The following is a 21,018-nucleotide window of genomic DNA, read 5'->3' on the forward strand; positions in this document are numbered from 1 at the left end:
AACTGGAGGGGTTGATGGGGGGTGGGGGAGAGGGGAAATGGGTGATGGGCACTGAGGAGGGCACTTGTTGGGAGGAACACTGGGTGTTGTATGTAAGCGATGAGTTACAGGAAGCTAACCCTGAAGCCCAGAACACACTATATACACTGTATGTTAGCTAATTTGACAATATATTATATTTAAAAAAAAAAAGATTCTCTCTCTCTCTCTTTCCCTCTGCCCCTCTCCCCTACTCTCTGTCTCTCTCTTTCTCTAAAAAAGTAAAAATAAAAGATTTCCTATAACTGGTTTGTCCTGGGACCTTTCAAGAACACTGGGATGAGTCATGCATTTTTCTAAAACCTGAGCTTTCTTCTTAAAAGACAGATTGCCACCCTTACAGCTACTAGGATTTCCCTCTTACCTGAGAAAAAGCGAGCAAGGAGAATGAGAGCAACAAAAATCAAGAAAAAGATTCTTATGGCTCTAGACATCAGTGGAGAGAGGACAAAGGAGGGACAGTTACTAAAATCCAGCTCTTTTATCGAGAGAAGTTGATTGAAACAAGTTCTACAGCTCTGAAAGGGCTGGGAGCCAACTTCGGTTTGCAATGTTTGTTAAGAAGAAACTATTTTTCATGCTCTCCTGAATAGTGCGTGGGCTGCTGGATCAGGTAAGAGGTTTACGGGAGAGGAAACCAAACAACCCGTCCTCCAGCCTGGATTCCTCCAGTCTCTGTCTCTGCCTAGACGTCTATTTTTCCCTTAGGCCCCATCTCAGGTACTTACCCTTCCAGAAGATCTATAACCCCAATCCGTTTCTTCTTCTCTAAGATGTTAAGTGCAACTTACTCTCTTATAAGATGGACCCAGCTGTTATGAATGGGTGCCTGGTCTAACTGCTTTTCAAAAATTACACTGTATGAAAATTTTTTTATCTTTCCAATTTGACTATATGCTCCACAGAAGAAAACGACTCTCCCTCCATCCTTTCTTTTCCGATCACTCCTCATGACAGAGCTTTGCAACAGTAGATATTCAGAATATATGTGTTCTTCGACTTGTTAATTAACAGCTGTCTAGTTAGAAGAACTCACGAATAGTCAAATAATTAATATGGAAATTATTAAATGTTCAAAGTTTTTACATCTCTAAGATATTATTATTATTATTTTAAGTAGGCTTCACACCCAGCACAGAGTCCAACATGGGGGTTTATCTCATGACCCAGAAATCAAGAGCCAAACTGAGATCAAGAGTCCAATACTTAGCCAACTAAGCAACCCAGGCAACCCTGTAAGATATCATTAAGAACAATGGCATTGTGAGTAAATATGACTATATTTCATATGTTAGGGGAATAGCTTTCATTCAACAAATATGGGTTGGAGAACTACCATGTCTATTTATATGTTACTAAAAATTTTGAATTTTATCTTAAAACCAAAGGAAAGTTATTGAAGGCTTTTAAGTAGGGGAATTACTTGAAAGATTAAAACTCAAATGAGGAATTCCATTTTGAATAAAGCAAAGCGAGCTTCTTTTTTTTTAATGTTTTTTTAAAATTTATTTCTAGGAGAGAGANCCCTTTGAGGGACTCGTCAGGTCTTGAAGTTTTACCTTCCTAAACTAGATTAGTTCACTGATTTGAGATCTTCATTCTTTTTAAATATAGACATTTATGACTATAAATTCTCTCTAAGCATTGCTTTAGCTACATCCCCTAAATATTGGTTTGCTTTGTTCTCAATTTTCATTCACCTAATATTTTCTAATTTCTCTTTTGATTTCTTCTTTGACCTATTACTATTTTTTAAAATTCTTTAATGTTTACTTATTTTTGAGACAGAGAGAGACAGAGCATGAGTGGGGGAGGGGTACAGAGAGAGGGAGACACAGCATCAGAAGCAGGCGCCAGGCTCTGAGCTGTCAGCACAGAGCCCAATGCAGGGCTCAAATTCATGAGCCGTGAGATCATGACCTGAGCCAAAGTCGGATGCTCAACTGACTGAGCCACCCAGGTGCCCCTTCTTTGACCTATTACTGATTTAGGAACATGTTGTTCACTTTGAAGCCACTGAGGTTGGATTCTTGTACCATGTGGCCTGTTCTGCAGATATTTCAGAAGACCCTGCAGAACATCTCATGGGACCTTGTATTTTGCTGTTGTTGGGTGGAGCATGCCAGAGATGTCTGTGAGGTTAACTGGTTCACGGTGTCTTCAGAGCTTCTGTTTCCTTAGTAAATATTAAAGTCCTCCATTATTTTTGTTGAATTATTGGTTTCTCCCTGCAATGTTTCAGTTCTCACTTCATATATTTTGTGACTCCTGTTAGGTTTATATACTCTTATAATTGTGATGTTGACTCATGAGGGACTGACTCATCCACCACTATACAAAGTTCTCTTGACTTTGGATTTATCTTTTTCCATCCTTTTTGATCTCTTTAGTTCCTTCAATCTAAACTGTGTCTCGGCACAGTTGCATCTTCTTTAAAAACTCCATTCTGCAAGGCTCTAACTGGAGTGTCTCATCCATTTGCACTTAATGCCATAATTGATGAGGTGAGATTGACATCTGCCATTTGCTATTTGTTTTCTAAATGTTATACCTCTTTTCCCTCTCTATTCCTGCATTACTGACTTCTTTTGTGTTAAATAGATATTTTCTGAGGTACCGTTTGAATTCCCTTGTCATTTATCTTGCTATGTATGTTTGAGTTATATTATAAATGACCTGGGGGTTGCAATTAAGTTTTTAAAATTTTTTTTAACATTTATTCATTTTTGAGAGGCAGAGAGAAGACAGCGTGAGTGGGGGAGGGGCAGAAAAAGGGAGACAGAATCTGAAGCAGGCTCCAGGCTCTGAGCTGTCAGCACAGAGCCCAACATGGGGCTTGAACTCACACACCACACTGTCATGATCTGAGCTCAAGTAGGACACTGAACAACCCAGGTGCCCAGGTGGTTGCAATTAATTTTTTTTAAATGTTTTTTATTTATTTCTAGGAGAAAGAGAGAGAGACAGTGTGAGCGGGGGAGGGTNACAATCTAGTCTGGGGGCACCTGGGTGGGTCAGTTGGTTAAGTGGTCTCACTTCAGCTTAGGTCATGATCTCATGGTTCGTGGATTGGAGCCCCACATCGGGCTTTCTGCTCACAGCCTGGAGCTTGCTTGGATTCTGTGTCTCCCTCTCTCTGCCCCTCCCCTACTCTCTCTCTCTCTCTCTCTCTCTCTCTCTCAAACACAAACACACTTTAAACAATCTAGTTTGGATTAATACTCATTTGATTCCAATGGTAAATAAAAATGTTATTCTGTGAAGCTTGATTTTCTCCCCTTTCTTCAGTTCTTGTTTTTTTTTTGTTTTTTGGTTTTTTGTTTGTTGTTGTTGTTTTTTTTTTGGTAATGTTTTATTTATCTCTGAGAGAGAGAGAGAGAGACAGACAGTATGAGCAGGGGAGGGTCAGAGAGCGAGGGAGACACAGAATCCAAAGCAGGCTCCAGGCTCCGAGCTGGCTGTCAGCACAGAGCCCGACGCGGGGCTGGAACCCACGAACCCTGAGATCATGATCTGAGCCTAAATCGGACGCTTAACCGACTGAGCCACCCAGGCGCCCCTCTTTTGTTCTTGTTAGAAAGACGTTGGAGTTTTTGAAGTATGAGAGACTCTCTCTGGCCTTGAAGGAGAATCTGCTGTTCTATGGGAAGAGCCCCAAGGCAGGAAAATCGAGGCAGGCTCGCTCAGGACCGTCCAGGGCTGAGAGCCTACACGAAAACAGCCACCCACCCCAGGCCTAGGACCCCAAGTGACAGAATTTTCCCAGCAGCCCCAGGGGTGTGCAAGTGGATCTCTTGCCTTGGATTAGATCCAAGTCTGGGCCAACACCATGCTGTCCGTCTCATGAAACCCTATAGCACTTGCTACACCAAGTCAAAGCCCGGACTTTGAACCTATCGAAGCATGAGAGGTAACGTGCGCTGTTTTAAGCTGCTGACTTCTGTGGTGCTTTGTTGCACAGTCAAAGAAACAGGTACTGCAATATTCCAAGATAAATCTCCTTTTGGAAAGTATATTACGTGTTCTTTCAAGGCTCCCGTGTGGCCGATGGCATTGCACTGTGTCCTGAATGGTTGCTATGGTTTCTGGTCCATCTAATGAACTTACCTCAAACCCTCACCTCCCAGGTCTCTATCCTAAAAGTTACTACCGGGTCCCTTTGCTCTAGGAGGCCACATTATTTGGGAATCTTCCCTTTAGGACGGTTTCAGCCCAGTGACCTTGCAGTAGCATTCACTTGGTCTGTGGAAGCCACACCCCTTTACCCTCCCTAATATTTTTTTAAAATATTTTTTAAATGTTTTATTTATTTCTAGGAGAGAGAGAGAGAGAGAGAGAGAGACAGCGTGAGCAGGAGAGGGTCAGAGAGAGAAGGAGTCACAGACTCCAAAACAGGCTCCAGGCTCTGAGCTGGCAGTCAGCACAGAGCCCGATGCGGGGCTCGAACCCACGAACCGCGAGATCATGACCTGAGCGAAAGTCGGACGCTTGACCAACTAAGCCACCCAGGCGCCCCAAGCAAAGCGAGCTTCTAATAGGTGGACCCTCCCACTGATAACAAGTAAAACTCTGGAAGAACCAAACAAAGTAAAGCAAACCCACAAAAAACTACCCAAAGAATATGAAAGCTGAAATAAATACGGGCATATTTTGGAAAAAAGTCAAAACTTGGAAAAATGGAACAGCACAGAGTATGTTCTCTCTGATTACAGGGTGGCATGGAGAGGCTAAAACAAAACACACAAGGGATCTACCCTCTTTCTAAACTTGGAACACAAAGACAGAGCTAAGGGAGGCCAGAGCTTCTGGAAATGAAGACCCAGAGAAGGGAGCTTAGGTTCTATATGTGAACTCTGCCCAGGTCTCTTGCTCACCCCTGAACCACACGTGCACCTTGTTAAGATATAACAAAACAAACACGCAAACATCCCTGAGATTTGAGCCGCTGTCCATTACAGATGAGGTAATATTTGCAAATTGAGTTTAATAGAGTCGCTTTCCTGTCAAATCAAAACATCAGCATTCTTCAGAAGATGTAGCAGTCTTCAACACAACATTCACAGAGTCCTGGACACCAATCATGTTGAAATAATCAGACAAGGACTCTAATATATCCACTTTAACATGCTCCAGTAGTAAAGGAAATACACATGCAATGAATTTTAACATGGAAAATCTCATTAGAGACCAGAAAATATAAAGAAATCTTGACACTAAAAAATACAATATCTGAAAAAAATTAACTGAATAGATTTGATAGCATAGAAAATATGACAGGATCAAGAATCACTGAATCAATAAAAACTATGTAATCTGTGGATCAGAGAGAGAAAAAAAAAGATGGAGAAAAATAGCCTTCAAGGGTCTGATGGATAATATCAAAAGCTAGAGCAGACAGGTCCTTGGAGTCCCAAAACGAGGAAAGAAACAAAATGGGGTAAAAAAAAAAAAAAACAGTTCAAGGAAATAATGGCTGAAATCCCCAAAATGTAGTAAAAGACACAAATTGACAAAATCAGGAAGCACAGCAAATTGCAAACATAAATACCATGCTTAGGCACAGCACAAACTTCTGAAATCCAAAAAAGGGAGAAAATCGTGAAAGTATCAAGAGAAAAGTAATATTTTGAGCTCAGGGAAATAGCAATTGGATTACCATCTGCTTCTCCTCAGAAACGAAAGCGGTAGGGTGACCGCGCGCACATCTTGCTGCGTGGAGGGAAAACAACGGACATGACTGAAGGAAAACAAGCAGAAAGCTGCCTACCCCAAACTCCATCTGCAGGAAGAATTCCTTTAAAAGGGGAAGATAGAATAAACATATTTTCAGGGTGAAGAAAAGGAAGAGAATTTTTCTCTACCAGAGGTTCTCTAAAGGAAATTCTTCAGGCTGAAAGGAAATGCAAGAAGGAAACTTGATTTTCAAGGAGAATGAAATACATCAGAAATGATAAATATCAGTGACACCTGGGTGGTTCAGTCAGTTAAGCATCCTACTCTTGGTTTCAGCCTGGGTCATGATCTCANCTGGAGCCTGTTTCAGAGTCTGTGACTCCCTCTCTCTCCAACCCTCCCCTGCTCACACTGTCTCTCTCTCTCTCCTAGAAATAAATAAAACATTAAAAAAATTTTTTTTAATTAAAAAATAATAAATTGGAAATTTATAACAATAACCCATTTAGGAAATTTCCTAATATTTGAAAATAAAGAAACTTAATTCTGTATTAAAGAATCAAAGAAGAAATTATAAAATATTTCACAATGAACGTAAAGAAATACCAATATATCTGGGGCGCCTGGATGGCTCAGTTGGTTAAGCATCTGACTCTTGATCTCGGCTCAGATCATGATCTCATGGTTTGCGAGTTCACCACCCACATCAGACTCTGCATTGGCAGTGAAGAGCCTGCTTCAGATTCTTTCTCCCTCTCTTCCTCCCCTCCTCCGTTTGCACTCTCTCTCTCTCACCCTCTCTCTCAAAATAAACTTAAAAAATACCAATATATCAAGTTTTGTGGAACACAGCGAAAGAATAACTTAGAAATTTGTGTCCAAATGCTTATTTTAGACAATGACAAATGTCTTAATTTATGACTTAAAATTTCATTTAAAAATTTTTAAAAATGAAGGACAATGGGAAACCNCGGGGCTCGAACCCACGAACCGCGAGATCATGACCTGAGCGAAAGTCGGACGCTTAACCAACTAAGCCACCCAGGCGCCCCTACCCTCCCTAATATTTTAAGAGCAGCCACTCCATTGCTGACTTTTCTGTCCTGTCACTGGGCACAACTCCAGCCAGAGCTCTTTGCCTGTAGACACTTTCAAGTGTGGGCACCTGGGAGATGGAGTCACCACTGGAGGAGAGGTGGGGGAGAGAACCCCAGGGCTCTCCCTTCCTCCCATCCACCATTCTCCCACCAGGGAAAAGACAAAAGATGTACCCCAGTGCCAAATGACCAATCATATGGTGGAAGCCCAAATGTTAAGCGAAATACTAATAGTCTCACATGTAAAAACTGAGTGATCAAATTTGAGTAGCTGCTCAAAAGGACAAATAATTTTGACCTTTATTGTGCGAAGCTACGGAGTTTATTTCATAAGGCAAAAAGTTATATAGTCAACCACCCATGCAGTCTATGCTGAGCATTGTGAATCAGTCTCTGGCGTTTTCATTTACAGGTGAGGAAAGAAATGAGAAGTTGGTGCCATGGACTTTAACTGAGTAGGGATGAGTTGCTCAAAAAATACACCGTAAGTTCTAGAAGCAAAGAATGACAATGTATCGATAAACCGAGAAATGATGTGGATAATTTCTTGTATTCTACAGAGTTATAACTCCACTAACACAAATGTGGACACCATTTCTGTCTCTCTGTTTTGTTAAAATTAGTACACATAAGTACGCTGAACATGACAGGAGGGAAATGGGGGAAATACTCATAAATGATAAGGTACCCCACAAATATGTACTACTAGTATCTGATTAGGCTATTGGGCACCTTCGAACCTTGATTTTAAAATCAATTAAAAAAATAAGCAAAGAAACAAAACAAAGGGAGAAAAAACCAGAAATGATTCTGAGACTCATTCACAGTGTTACTTGGGTAAAGCCACCCAGTTTCCCTTGCCCTTCCTTGAATGTCCAAGACTGGAGGAGTGCTGATCTGGTTCACTGGATCTTCCGTCGGCAACAGAAAAAGTTCAGCTTGCAATTTCCAACAGCCTTCTCGTCCTCAGCACACATCTTCCTGCACTTGCCCCGGCCAAGCCAGCATGGCTCACAAATGGCAAACTCACCTATGCCGAGAAAGAGCTGCTGACATATCTGCCCAGGGACTCCCTGGACATGGGGAGAACATCGAAGGCCCCCCAAGCAAGGGAGGGTTTATATGATTGTAAAGAGTGTTTTTAAGAGCCAGCCCCGATTTTCCAAAGAGCTCTCCTTTTCTCAGGATGGAGTTGGGGAGACTTAATTTTGAGGTAAGAGGTAGGCACGATCTTTGTTCTCCGTGTGTTTATAGCCTTGCCTGCATCAAAAGTAACCACAGCAGGGCCAAGTGTCATGTATATTACAGAAGCATAAAAATACATACCTGATACTTCTGTAAAGGTTACAGGGTAAAGATGAGAAGGCTATCTTGTGCTTTGAAAAGATCTTGAAGGTAGAGGTGAAGTTAGTTCAGTTCTTTGGGGGGCCTGGAAATGGCGGGTGTCTTCCACAAACTGCCGGATCTCAGCTTTCTCATTTGTCAAATGAACATTCTAGAAACGCTTGTCTACACTGCAAATTCTTTTAGTGGCCAAATGGAGTGAGTTATGTGAGAATATTTTGCCAAACACTATTTAGTCCATTAGCTATTTTTGTTGTTGATGTTACTTTAAGCAAAAGCTTTTTTACATGAGCCCCCCAAAACTTTTCAGGACAACTTTCATGGACCAGGGAAGTAGTGCCTTTGCCAGCCTAGAATTCTTTATTTGCTGGTCTGGTTCTCCAGGGGCAACATTTATGTTGCAACCCCTTATTTTCTTTCCTATTAACCACCTTTTCTCCGTAGCCTCAGAACTATAAGGGAACTTACAGGTCGGTCTCACTACTACAACCATTCACTGGCCTCCTCGACAGCCCGTTTTCCCATCCTCCGTGGCCATTTAGGAATTTACGTTCCCTGATGCATCAAGGAAGACATTTCCTTCCTCTTCTTCCCTCTCACATCATTGCTCAGTCACATTCCCAGAGCTGCTCTGTTCCTGGACTGCATTCCATCACCTTGGTGCTGGATCTCCTGACTCTGAACACTAAGCCAAGAGCTGTTTGAGTTCATGCTAATTGCTGCTTGCTTCGTGCTGAAGCTTGCCGGGGGCATGGGGACGGCCGTGGCTGTCTAGTTGGTTCTGTGAAGTCCACCAATAGCAACAAATCTGTTCCCCGGGCTTTGCTCCAGTAAAGCCCAAGTCTGCATCACCTGTCTCTTCTGCTGGATGTAGTGCACTCATCACACCTTTTGATAAACATTCTGACTGGCTCTGAAACAAAAGTCCCTGATGACTTTTCTTCCAACCTGCTTTGACTGGAGGTGAGGGCAGACACACTCTAACCTTCTACTGACGTGCCCTGCGGCCAGCAGCAGATTCCACCAAGACTTCCTGATAACGCTTCTAAATAAAGAACCAGAGTCCTGCTTCCTCCCCACAGAACAATTTTGTGGCTCCAAGTCACCTCCACGGAATAGCTACACCTCAAGCTTCTCAACTCCTCATTCACGTCTAGCTCCTAATTTTATTACTTTCTCTTTTGGAGTTCCAGTCTTCTTCCTTACCTGGGAAGTTCTGCACCAGCATCCGCCTTGTTTTCCCAGCTCATGTGAGTTCCACCTGTCTTCACCCAGATGATGCCCCAGCCCATCTTACCTCCCAAGCCTTGCATTACTGAGGTGGGGAGGAATCCGCAGTTTCAGCCTAGGACCCAGATTATATATGGAATTGTGTTGTATTTCTGATCTAACCTACTCATTGGAATGCCAAGGATTATCTCTAGATGCCTATTTGCTGCCGAATTAGAACACCCATTCTCCCACCCTTCACCCTGCTAACCCTCTCTGGCCGTGCTTATATGCAGGGCTTACACGCAATGGGCGGAGTGATACTCTGTGATTCCCTGTGTACAGCTCGTCTGCAATGGTGATGAGATTTCATCACTCTTTTCTTTGATCCTTCTGAGACCAGTAGCAAAGACTGGGACGCCTCCTACTGGGTTTAGGGGCAGAGTCTGTAAGACGTAGGCAAGCATGCTCCTTCACTGCTACAAGCCTGATCCTATAACCTTGCTTTAGTTAGCACCATGAGCTAGACAGTAGGTCATTACCGTGTCCAAATCTCTGGCCAAAACTCCAATTCAGTAACTAAGGGATTTCTCTGTGAGATAGCAAACCCAGATATGATGCCGACTACAAGAGGTAGAAATCTGGGATTTCAGGCAACTCTATTCTCACGATTATTTCTATCACGCCTTGCCTCCAGAAGTCAGAGGAAGCTGGCAGGTCGCAGGTCTTTAAAGTAAAAATTATGCACAAGGGATTCAACTTACCTCCTGGAAGTGGCTCAGAATACTTGAGTCCTGCCTGGCACCCTAAATTCAAAACAGCACATTTTGGATATTAAAGTCAGTGCAGGAAATAATGCTGTATGAAACAACATTCCCAGCTCCACACATCTGCTGTCAAAGGACAGCAGATCACAGAGGCTGCATCTTTATTCTCTTTCTGAAAGCTAGCACTCCCAGTAACCAGTAAGAAGTTTAATTAAAAGGTCGGGAGTGGGTGGGAGAGGGAATTGTAGTTTGCTTAGAAAATGCCACTGTAGGTTCAAGAAATTACTACGAGGACCTCCGTGGGGAGCTGACTGTTAATCTCAACTTTACGGCGCTCCATAGAGAACCATCAGACTTTAAGATCTGACCCCATCAGAATCCCATCCATTTACAATTACCTGATGGAAATTGAGCCAAAATGAAGAAAAATGCAAAGACAACGTAAGACATCTTCCTGCTCAAGGTCATCTCTGGGGAAAACTGTTCCGAGTAGAGGTCTGGGACCTCTGTGAGTGGACAGGAGGCACACTTATATTTGAAAGTAATGGGGAATACTTTTGGTCAGTGAAGTGAATCAATAAAGAAAGCACATTTGCATGCTCCATTTCCCAGGATCAAGGACTGATATGATGGGAGGACCTATATAATGGGAGTTCGAGGCCAGGAGCTGGAAGACCGGGTGCCACGCACTGACCTACCGATGCGGGATGTAGGGGCCTGTTCCCCCCTTCCCTCTCCCGGCTCCAGTGTTCTCTTCCATTGAATAAGGAGCAGCTGCAATGATTGAGAGATGGAACATGCCCAGAACTGGTCCATTCCTGGGCTGCATTCCCTCCCTTGATGCTGGGTCTCCTGAGGTTGCCCACCTGACTTCTGAACACCAACCCAAGAACTGTTTGCGCTCATGCTAATTCTGCTTGCTTTGTGCTGAAGCTTGCTGGGGGGTTGGGGACAGCTGAGGCTCCAGTTGGTTCTTTGATGTCTACAGCTCCTCTGCCAGCCTCTTAGGGGTGTTGTCTAGCTGCAGGGATGATGATGCAGACATGCTGGGAACTTAGGGAAGTGCCTGGAAAGAAGCCTGGTGCCCTGTAAGAAGAGCCCAAGCAACGTGCACTGTTACTGCCCTGGCTTGTTTGTACTACCTGTGAGGGTCTCTGGGGCTGTAGTCATTTTACCAACTTAGCTCTGAATCCCTGAGCCTGTGACAATGTCACCTAGCAGCCCAAAGGCAGAATTTCCACATCCTTTTCATTCATCAGGAACATGGTTTCCAAATTACTACTTGTATCCTTGTACTACCAAGTAAGTCCCATCCTGGTGCCTATGCTTACACAAGGCTCTGGTCTCCATCTTGGGAATGCAAAATATGATAACTGAACAAGGTAGACTGAGGTCGGACAGAACCAGTTAGCAAATGTATGACCTCGGGCAGGTGGCTTACTTTGCTGAATGTATTTCTTCGTCTTACAATGGGGACATAATAAAGGTACGTACTTCATAGGATATTTAAAAGGACTCACTAAAATAAGTATTAAGTGGCTATCAGTGTCTGGCTATTAACACCAGCCCTACATTCACATATCTGACTATCCTGCTTTGAGTCCAACTTTTATGTAAATTCCTTTTCAACTCTACCAATTCACAGTGAACTTTTTCTGGCCGGGAAAGCGCAGCCCTGACGATATCTGCATGTTTGTTTCCATGGCCGGCAAACAAGGCAGCTTCACGAACATAAGCCAAAATGTGGGTACTAGGGGACACAGAGCTGAGCCTAATGACCTCAGCCTTCAGTTCTCAGGCATTTTAATAACCTGGAGCCAGGCCAGGTGTGAGGAGGGCAGCCGCACACCCCTTTTCTTGCCTTGGGGTTTAATGCTCTGCACTCACCATATTGCAATTCTTAATAATTTTATCTTTGAAGATGTGCCCTGTAAATCAAATCTGTTAGGAATAGGAGCCAGTCTGGGACCTTGGAACCTCAGTCCCTATATGATCTGCCTTCCTTCCCCTCCTCACCTTCTCAGGGGGTTCCTGGCCCTTGACCCTTGGGGCCCCACCCAGCCTCTTCTTTTCTGATCCCACCTCCCCAGCAATACTGCCACCACTGGCCCCCAGCTCGGACTGAGTGGAGATGTATCTAGAGATGGGATGGGAGTTTCTTAGGGCCCAGCATGCCATCAAACCCTCCCCGGGATGACAGTGCCATGGTATAGCCAGGCAACTTGGCAGGAACAGACCTCTCCTTAACCCCTAAATCCATATGAACTGCATCCAGCAGATGTGGACATATCCTTGAGAGCTGCCCAGCCACCATGGATGGCATGGCAGGATCATGGGGGAAACACCTGGCTTGACTTTCTCTGTGGAGTAAGACATGCCAGTCCAGCAGTGGCTGACGGTGGACCACACACATATGCGCAGTGGAAATGCGAGGATACCCAGGCAGCTGTGAGGGTCTGCAAGTGTCCTTCAAGCAACCCTGTGCCTGGGAGATTGTGACATTAAATAGCAAAGAAAAATTACTATGACAGATCAAGAGAACTAGATACCTTTAATGGCACCTTTTTCCTACCTCTTTGTCGGGAGCCATTCTGAGCCCACTAGTCAAGAAAACTCTTGATGAGGTTAAAGCAAGTTTGCACAATCTTGCCAATCAAATGACGACTGATATCCACCCTCACTCAATTATTTCTTGAGCCCCGACCCCCAAGTACCTTGTTGATCAGTATCGGGAGTGACTTGTCCCCTTATTCTGGCCCTGGTATGATGATTGCACCTTGTGAAGGAACTTATTGTGAGAACTTCTTCTTTTGATTATGGAAACAGACATTGTGTCTCTAGCAGGTCCTGTTTCCCTCCATACTTTCCCTTGAGTTATGAACAGGCTAATGACCCTTCCTCATAAAAGATTGACCTTTACATGTACAATTCTGTTTCTACGGTTGCATTAGTCCAAGAGGTTCATATAGCTCAACATGTAAATCAGCTAACCAAAAATGTCTCTCATGCCCTAGCTATTCAAGAAATCATAAAACTAGACACAAAGGTAAATGCACTCGAAAATACACTATTCTATGTATTGGAAATGAGCTAAAATTTTTTAAAGGTATGGCTGGCTCTCTGATGCCATAAAGAATGTAACTGAAAAACCAAGTCTTGCCCAGAGGCAAAGAGCCTAACTTAGAGAGAAGGAACAGATAAGAGCAGAATATAAGCTACTACATATACCTTTGTTAACTTATGACGTATAGCAGTCCCTTCCCTAAGGCCTAGTTTCCACAAACACCTTCCCTTACACTGGCAGCTGTGATGAGGATGGATAAGAATACTACAACTTAACCTATGACCTAATCTTAGTGTAATTAAAATGTGAACACCCTGTTATTTTCTTACTTACTCAACCTCACTATAATTGAGGCAGTCCTGCAAGAATACTTCTGTAAAACCTGTTCCTGTACATTTTCCAAAAACATCTTATCACAGAGAATTGTAAAAATTGTAAAAATTCCTTTTCTGATGCCATGTTAACATTTGACCTATAAATAAAGACACCAAAACTGACAGAGCAGAGATGCCTGCCTGGTGATCAGAAAGAACCGTGGGGCTCTCTCCCTCCCTCCCTACCTTGCCAACACCGTCCATCCTTCAGGGACCCCTGGACCCAGCCGGAGCTGGACTCTGGCACTTCTTGAACACGGGCCCTGGCACATGATGTAGCTGATCTTGATCTGGAGTGAACTTCTAGTCTTAGAAAAACAAGATGACTCTTGAAACCTTCAAATTAAAGGGCTTGTCCTTGTCATGGGGATCACAAGGCCTCCTTGCTCCTTCATGGGGCCAGAGATGCCCCTGCAGAGGGCCCCGACCGTGCTCACTTGCATAGCTCAAAGTCTCCTGCTCCAAACTCAAATCCTTCCACATCTGATTGCTTTGAATAGGGTGCAAATCACCATCTGTTTAGCCATTTAGAGGTTCCCTGCTTTGCACACCCCACAAAAATGCCCCCAACATCTGCTAACATAGATTAAGACAAATTCTGAAGCTGTAAGACTCTAAATTGCTGATGCCTTTCTAGGACTTTGATCCTGAGACTCCCCACCTTGCCGCTGAGAGGTATCATCTAGACGCATAAGGCCCCGTGTGGCACCCATCTCCCCTGGGAGTGCCGGTGCCCTTTAGAGTGGGCGCCTTGTGCTACCATCTCCAGGAGGGCCTTCCCATCATACAACCCTGTCCACATACCACCCGATTAACACCTCTAATGGTTCTACCTCTTCCCTGACAGCCCTCAAACCTGGGGCTCACCACACCCCGTCCTTGGATTTCACGCACTCAGAGGCATCTGCCTTCCCCATGGTGAGGTGTGAGCAGGACAGCTCTTAGCTCTTATGGCACATCCCTCAGGAGAGTTCGTTGACTGTGAGTGCTCAGACGAGATCACATATGCCATGCTCTGAATGTTTGTGTCCCCCAATATTCATGTTGAAATCTAATCCCTACAGTGATGGTATTTGGAGTTGAGCCTTTGGGGGCCCTCGTGAATGGGATTAACACCTTTATAAAAGAGGCCCCTGAGAGTTCCCTATCCATATCTTCCAAGGGAGGACACAGTGAGAAGTTAGCCAGCTACAACCCAGAAGAGGGTCCTCACCGGCACCTGGCCACGTTGGTGCCCGGTCTTGTACTCGCAGCTTCCAGAACTGTGATAAATGTTGTTCATAAGCCACCGAGTCTGTGGTGTTTTGTAACAGCAGCTCGAACGGACTGAGACACCATATGCTCTAAGTTTAGATGAGAAGCATGTGAAATTCTAACATGATGTGCACTTCCCTTTGTCTTATTAACATTCGTTTGTTTCTTCTATGAGTCTCTTATGTTTGCAACCTTCGCTTGCTGATAAATCAAACTTGTCTTAAGAAGCAGAGATAAGTGACATAATGAGATTCTAAATAAGATCAATGAGACCGTGTGTAACTGAAAATGTTTGGAAGTTTGTCTTATAGATTTAAATCTTTTCTTAATGTTTATTTATTTTTAATTAATAAAATTTGTTTAGAGAGATTATGGTGTGGAGAGAGGGAAATGCGAAGAGAGAGAGGAAGAAAAAGAATCCCAAGGAGGCTCCCTGCTGCCAGCCTAGAACCTGATGTGGGGCTCGATCTCACAAACTGTGAGATCATGACCTGACCCAAAATCAAGAGTTGGACACTTAACCAACTGAGCCACTCAGGTTCCCCTAAATTTTTTTAAGTGAGGATTGGAAGGGAATAGAGAAAATCTGTATATTCAACCTATCTTTCTTAATTGGATTATTCATATAATAATATATAATCAACACACACACACATACACATACGTACACACACCTAACAAAAACCTCATTGTAACTGAGGCTAAGGCTACATGGAACATTCCCTCTTAGTTATTTTAAACAAAATGTTTAATTTAGAATAATTTCAGATTTGCTGAAAAGCTGTACAGACAGTGGAAATTTCTCACATACACCCCCTCCCCCAGCTGCCCTTGATGTTAACACTCATGCTATTATTAATAGTTTGGTCATGATGTGATTGTCAAAACCAAGAAATTACCATTGGCGTGTGATATTCCTACTAACCTACAGATTTCAAGCCTGTCTGATGCTTTCTCACTACCAGACTGGGGTTTAGGGTCTGGGAGAAGAGTAACACAGGGCTGAGGCTCTTAATCTCATGCCCTGTGTCAGGGGACCATGCTGGGGATGTGACTGGCCACTCCTGATGTTAACCCTGCTCACGTGGTTAGGGTGTCAACTCTGTCCACTCCAAAGTGATGTTCTTGCCTCCCCACATTCTTCTTTGGAACTAATCACCTTCATTCATGTTGGAGGAATTAGACTCCACCTCCTAAAAGGGGGTGTCTACCGGTACTATCTGCAATTCTTCTGTTAAAACTGTGCCCCTTTCTCACAGTTATTTGTGCATTCAATCATTTGTTGGTATCAATATGGCATGAGGAAGTAAACTGATGGTCTTATCCAGGTCACATACAAAAAAGTTTTCAGTAACACAACAAGCATTTTGTTGCTTTTCAGGAGCTTGTGATTCCTTTAATAATATTTTAAGATATTTCAACTTTCAGTGGCAATACTAATAGTGACAATAAGGAGGCTCATCTCCCTAATGTCACATTAAAGAGAGACATTCCCCAGTGGGGAAGAATTAAAGTAGATAATTCAGGCCTTTCTCTCTGCCCACTTAGCTAATTCACTTCAGTTTAGGAAAAAGAGATAGTCAGATTTGTGGGAGCATATTATATTCAGAGTATATGGATATTTGATATATCTATAGTCATAATCAAATATCAAATATTCCGTATGCTCACAACTATCTAGGGAGCTGTTTGCAGATTAAATAAGATGATGTATATAACATTTAAAGTACATAGCACTTTTCAAAAAGTATTTAGTGTTTATTTTTAAGAAACAGAGAGACAGAGCGTGAGTGGGGGTGGGGGGCAGAGAGAGAGGGAGACACAGAATCTGAAGCAGACTCCAGGCTCTGAGGTGTCAATACAGAGCCTGACACAGGGCTCGAACTCATGAACCATGAGATCGTGACCTGAGCCAAAGTCAGACCCTCAACTGACTGAGCCACCCAGGCACCCCCGTAGCACTTTAAAAAAAAAATAGGGGTGTCTGGGTGGCTCAATCGGTTGGGTGGCCGACTTCGGCCCAGGTCATGATCTTGCAGTTCATGGGTTTGAGCCCCGCGACGGGCTCTGTGCTGACATCCAGCTCAGAGCCTGGAGCCTGTTTCAGATTCTGTGTCTCCCTCTCTCTCTGACCCTCCCCTGCTCTCTCTCTCTCTCTCTCTCAAAAATAAGTAAAACATTAAAATAAATAAATAAATAGTAAGACATATGTTTAAGTAAAGGCACTTGCCAAACGTACACAGCTCGCAAATACTGGAGCTGCAATTCAGACCCCACTGACTCCATTATGATATGCTATAACTACTCTCATTTTACATATAAGTGAACCAAAGCTATTAAAGAACATAGTCAGGATTAGAAATCCAAACTGACAGATTCCAGATCTTTCCTTCCTACTAGTGCATATAGCTACACCTGGTCATCAGTGCACCCTCTTCTCTGTCTTCCCTTCTTCCCCATTGCCCTCCTTGGGAACTTTTCAGTATCAGAAAAGCAATGAGCTGTAGATGGAGCGACACCCACTGAGATGTGGGCTCGACCAGGCAGGCCATGGAAACGTCCTCATTTCTGACATGCCTCACTGATCAAGATGTTCTTTGGTCTAGAGAGATGTATAAATGTGGGTGTTTGCTGCCCTTTTATCATGGACACTGTGCTGATGTCTCAAGACCCTGCGAGTCATGAGGATGCTCCTCTTTCTCTTTGCTCTTCTCTGCCTTCTGGCCCCAGGTAAAATGAATGTCTTTATAGGGAAGGTTCTAGAGGTGGTGGTCCAGAGAAAGGGTCTGCTTCAGTGAGCACCTGGGTGTGGTCAGCCTGGTGGCCCTGCAGGGGGACATTTACTATGGGAGGTGACCCCCCCAATGCCTCTTCTATAAATCCATTGCATTTTCCCTGATGGTCTAGGATGGGGTATCGCAGGGTTGAAGAAATAAATATACATCAGGAAAGATCCCCTTTGGTCCCCAGCTCCATGCTCATGGACAGAAACAAAAAACTAGGGGGAAAATGTAAAGGCTAGGGTGGGCATCTGTGGATCTTTTAAAAAAAATAGTTGTGATAGAGATGAGACAGGTAAGGAAGAGAGCCAGGAAAGGGCCAAAACGGATGAGGAAAGGGACAGAGCTCAGACACCATGTTCATTCCAGCCATGGCACAGGTCAAATGTACATCTGAAATTGCCGCTCCTTTGCCACACACCATGAAGCTGAGCGCTTGTAACAAACACTTCACACCATGAGATGCACGCAGTTCTCCAATGCCAGGGCCTTTAAGGAAACTCTGTCCTACTTCGAATGCAGTGATTTCAGACCAACGCTTCAGGCTTGGAAGGTTTGCTTTACATGTATTTTTCAGATGCAGAAACTGAGCTTCAGCCGGGCTAGGCAGCTTCTCAAAGTCACACAGACAAGCAGGGATGAAGCCAGGACCTGAGAGTTCACAGCAGGACTCTTGCCACACTCTCTGGCTCCTGAAAACCTCCCGTGGCTCCAGTCAGATCCTCCTCAAAATTAAAATCCAAGGCTAGAGTCATCCCAGTTTCCAGAAAGGGGAAGAAAGGGCATTTCAGAGCCTGCAATGAGTCGAAATTGGTGCCGGATGCTACAGATGTCTCCTTAGGAGGCTCAGAACTCTCACACCAGCTGTCTGTGCCGCTGCTCTGTTTTACAATAAGCCTGTGTGATTAGATTCTGTGTCAAGTGCAAGGGGATCCAGGACCTACGACTAGCTGTTCATTCCACTGGCCTCAATGTACACCATGGAAACAGACCAAGGCCCCCTTTTCAGATCAATCAGACTTAGTATATAATTAGGTAACACAATATAACATAATGTAATATAAAATTATCTAATATATCCAAGTGGAACTGACCTATTAATGTGCTATTTGCACGCACACGCGCACACACACAGAGTTATATTAACGTCTAGATGGCTGTGTGTGATGACCCATTTGAAGCCCTGAAGACACAGAGGCTCTCTTTCTGGGCCATCACCATCAACTGGATATAATACAAAGACTCTTGTGAAGAGGGAGGCCTAGTACCTCCAGCCTGGGATGACCTTACAATATCAGGAGGGGAGATGGAGTACTGTCCCCTGCTGTTGGGACCGAAGTTCAATGAGCTTTGAAATACTGGAGTATTGATACTTATGAACTTACATGCAGGTGCTAGGAATGATGAGTGCATATGCTGACACCAATCCATCTGGTTTTAGTTTCACGTTTATGTGAATTAGTCACCTTTACATGTTGACATTAATTTCAATTTGTGTACATCTGATGCTGTCCTTAAATATACCAGGATTAGGAAACTCTAAAATGTTGATTCTGGTAAGGTGGCTGTCTGTACTTAACCTGAAGTGGGCTGTTCTTATGACGGCTACTGATCCAGTACGAAGGCCAGAGCCAGTGTTCTGCATGGAACAGACAATACAAGTCCTAGGGAACCACTCCCAACAAAGTGGCCCTTGAACACATTTGATGAAATGTGGAAAAGAAATTTGATGGAGCCTTTCTAAGCAATCTGCTTCCTTTCTCCCATGAGAGTAAACTTTCCCCTTTCTATATATTTATCCCTGCCTATTACTCCAACCTCGGACTATGTCCCCAGCCTCAGACCTGCTCTATTATCACCGCATTGGACTCTGACGGTGAGTTCGGGAGTTACCTGCCCTGGAGGGATTTACAAGAACAAGGTGATCATTACCCCCAACAGATTCTGATAAAAGAACAATAGCTTCTGCTTTCCAAAGCCCCCACACAGCCTGATCCCAAATGTGGTAAGACAAAGGTATTCTACATGGTCTTTAATCCCCTAAGATAAAAAGACAGAAAAATCAGAGAGAAAATATCTCCCTACCTTCTCACCTACTGGCAGCTCATAAAGAAACCTTTCCTAACTAGTTACGTGACTGTACCTGGGAACTGGGCTTGTTTGACAAGAGAAGTAATCCTGGTGGCTCCTTCCCTTATATAGCCAGGAATGGGTTTTTTGATGAGAAATGCTCCAAACTTAACGGGAGGTGCGTGGATTCTTGTCAGAAAAATGAAGAACTTGTTGCTCTCTGCCAGAAGTCTCTGAAATGCTGCCTGACCCTGCAGCCGTGTTGGACGAATATAAACGATTAACTCTGAAGACCCTGGTGTTCCAGAGCGACATAAATGACCTCGTTTTGTCTTCTTTTTACTCTGGCCTCTTCAGAGAGAAGACACCTCAATAAAAATAAATGACTATCTTTTATCAATTTGTCAAGTGCTTCACTTAGAAAGGAAATGTGCGTAGCTAATCCTGAGGGTCCCTGCCTACTGTCTTATTTTTCTGTAATTTTTTTTGTAAGGGAATTTCCTCCAAACCATCTGATGTTTTTTTTTAAAAAAAAAACTGGTAAAGACTATGAATCAACAAACCTCTCACTTGCCCCCAGGCAGTCAGCGCCAACTACCCGTTGAGACAGATGATAGATAGATGATAGATAAATGGATAGGTGGAGAAATGAACGTATATCTATATGGATAGTTATAGTAATGGCAAGTAGAGAGATAAATTTACTTATCAAGGATTCTCATGTGTCATACACATGTCTAAGTTAATCATCCTGATTCTGTGGCTTTAATTTAAATTAAATTAATTTAATTTAATTTAATTTAAAAATTAAATTTATAATTTAATAAATTATACTCCCTATAATTTGTCCCCTATCCATAAATCTGGAATCCAATTTGCCGATGGGCAGAAGGGTTGTTAAGTATCTGCAACTGACAGCAGGTCCAGTGACCTTGGATCCTGGTCCCGGATTGACTTTCTACTATATGCCAAATCACTTTCTGACCCAAAGCTTTCATTTTACCCAGTTCAAGTAAGGATTCCTGGTTATGTTCCCTAGGCCTAAAATCCAGCCTCAGTTCCCTGTTGGGTCAGAAATCTTGCCTTATTTCCCCCTTGATTCCTCAAGGTCAATGTACTTAACCCTGTTGGATTTTTAATGACATTTTGCTGTTTTGACATAATTACAGAGTCATGCACAGTTGTAACATATAATACAGATACATCTCTACCTTTTAATGCAGTTTTCCCAATAGACAACCAGAGTGCAATACAATAGGAGCACTAGATACTGACAGGGATACAAAACAAGTCCATCACCGAGAGACCCCACCCCACCCCCCAGCCATGGCGGCCATGCCACACCCT

The 21,018-nt window shown here is 43.5% G+C and overlaps 3 protein-coding genes across 3 annotated transcripts in view; 1 reads left to right on the plus strand and 2 right to left on the minus strand.

Moving 5' to 3' along the window:
• Positions 1-473, minus strand: part of LOC144237531 (beta-defensin 107A-like) — a 3,062-nt gene extending 2,589 nt beyond the window's left edge. Inside the window, exon 1 of the mRNA XM_077771195.1 lies at positions 404-473. Within this exon, the coding sequence (XP_077627321.1) occupies positions 404-473 (70 nt within the window). The remainder of the gene's footprint in view (positions 1-403) is intronic.
• A 7,238-nt stretch (positions 474-7,711) lies between these two features.
• LOC144237529 (beta-defensin 105-like) lies at positions 7,712-10,597 on the minus strand. Its single transcript, XM_077771193.1, has 3 exons — positions 10,528-10,597; positions 10,127-10,168; positions 7,712-7,839 (listed from the first exon to the last, which is right to left on the minus strand). Exons 1-3 carry the CDS (start codon positions 10,595-10,597, stop codon positions 7,712-7,714), a joined length of 240 nt encoding a protein of 79 aa, XP_077627319.1.
• A 6,905-nt stretch (positions 10,598-17,502) lies between these two features.
• On the plus strand, positions 17,503-19,955 carry LOC144237536 (beta-defensin 106A-like). The gene is made up of 2 exons (XM_077771199.1): positions 17,503-17,551; positions 19,804-19,955. Exons 1-2 carry the CDS (start codon positions 17,503-17,505, stop codon positions 19,953-19,955), a joined length of 201 nt encoding a protein of 66 aa, XP_077627325.1.
• The last annotated feature ends 1,063 nt before the right edge of the window (positions 19,956-21,018 follow it).

Source organism: Crocuta crocuta, unplaced genomic scaffold (assembly GCF_008692635.1).
Source record: "Crocuta crocuta isolate KB4526 unplaced genomic scaffold, BGI_CrCroc_1.0 scaffold308, whole genome shotgun sequence".
NCBI lineage: Eukaryota > Metazoa > Chordata > Mammalia > Carnivora > Hyaenidae > Crocuta > Crocuta crocuta.

Excerpts from the sequence above, each read along its gene's own strand:
- LOC144237529 (XM_077771193.1), bottom strand. The coding sequence starts at position 10,597 with ATGACCTTGAGCAGGAAGATGTCTTACGTTGTCTTTGCATTTTTCTTC. Across the intron at positions 10,169-10,527 it reads TTTGGCTCAATTTCCATCAG|GGTGCCAGGCAGGACTCAAG; the intron begins GTAATTGTAAAT and ends TTTTGAATTTAG. Across the intron at positions 7,840-10,126 it reads TTCTGAGCCACTTCCAGGAG|GTGAGTTTGCCATTTGTGAG; the intron begins GTAAGTTGAATC and ends TTCTCGGCATAG.
- LOC144237536 (XM_077771199.1), top strand. The coding sequence starts at position 17,503 with ATGAGGATGCTCCTCTTTCTCTTTGCTCTTCTCTGCCTTCTGGCCCCA. Across the intron at positions 17,552-19,803 it reads TCTCTGCCTTCTGGCCCCAG|CCAGGAATGGGTTTTTTGAT; the intron begins GTAAAATGAATG and ends TCCCTTATATAG.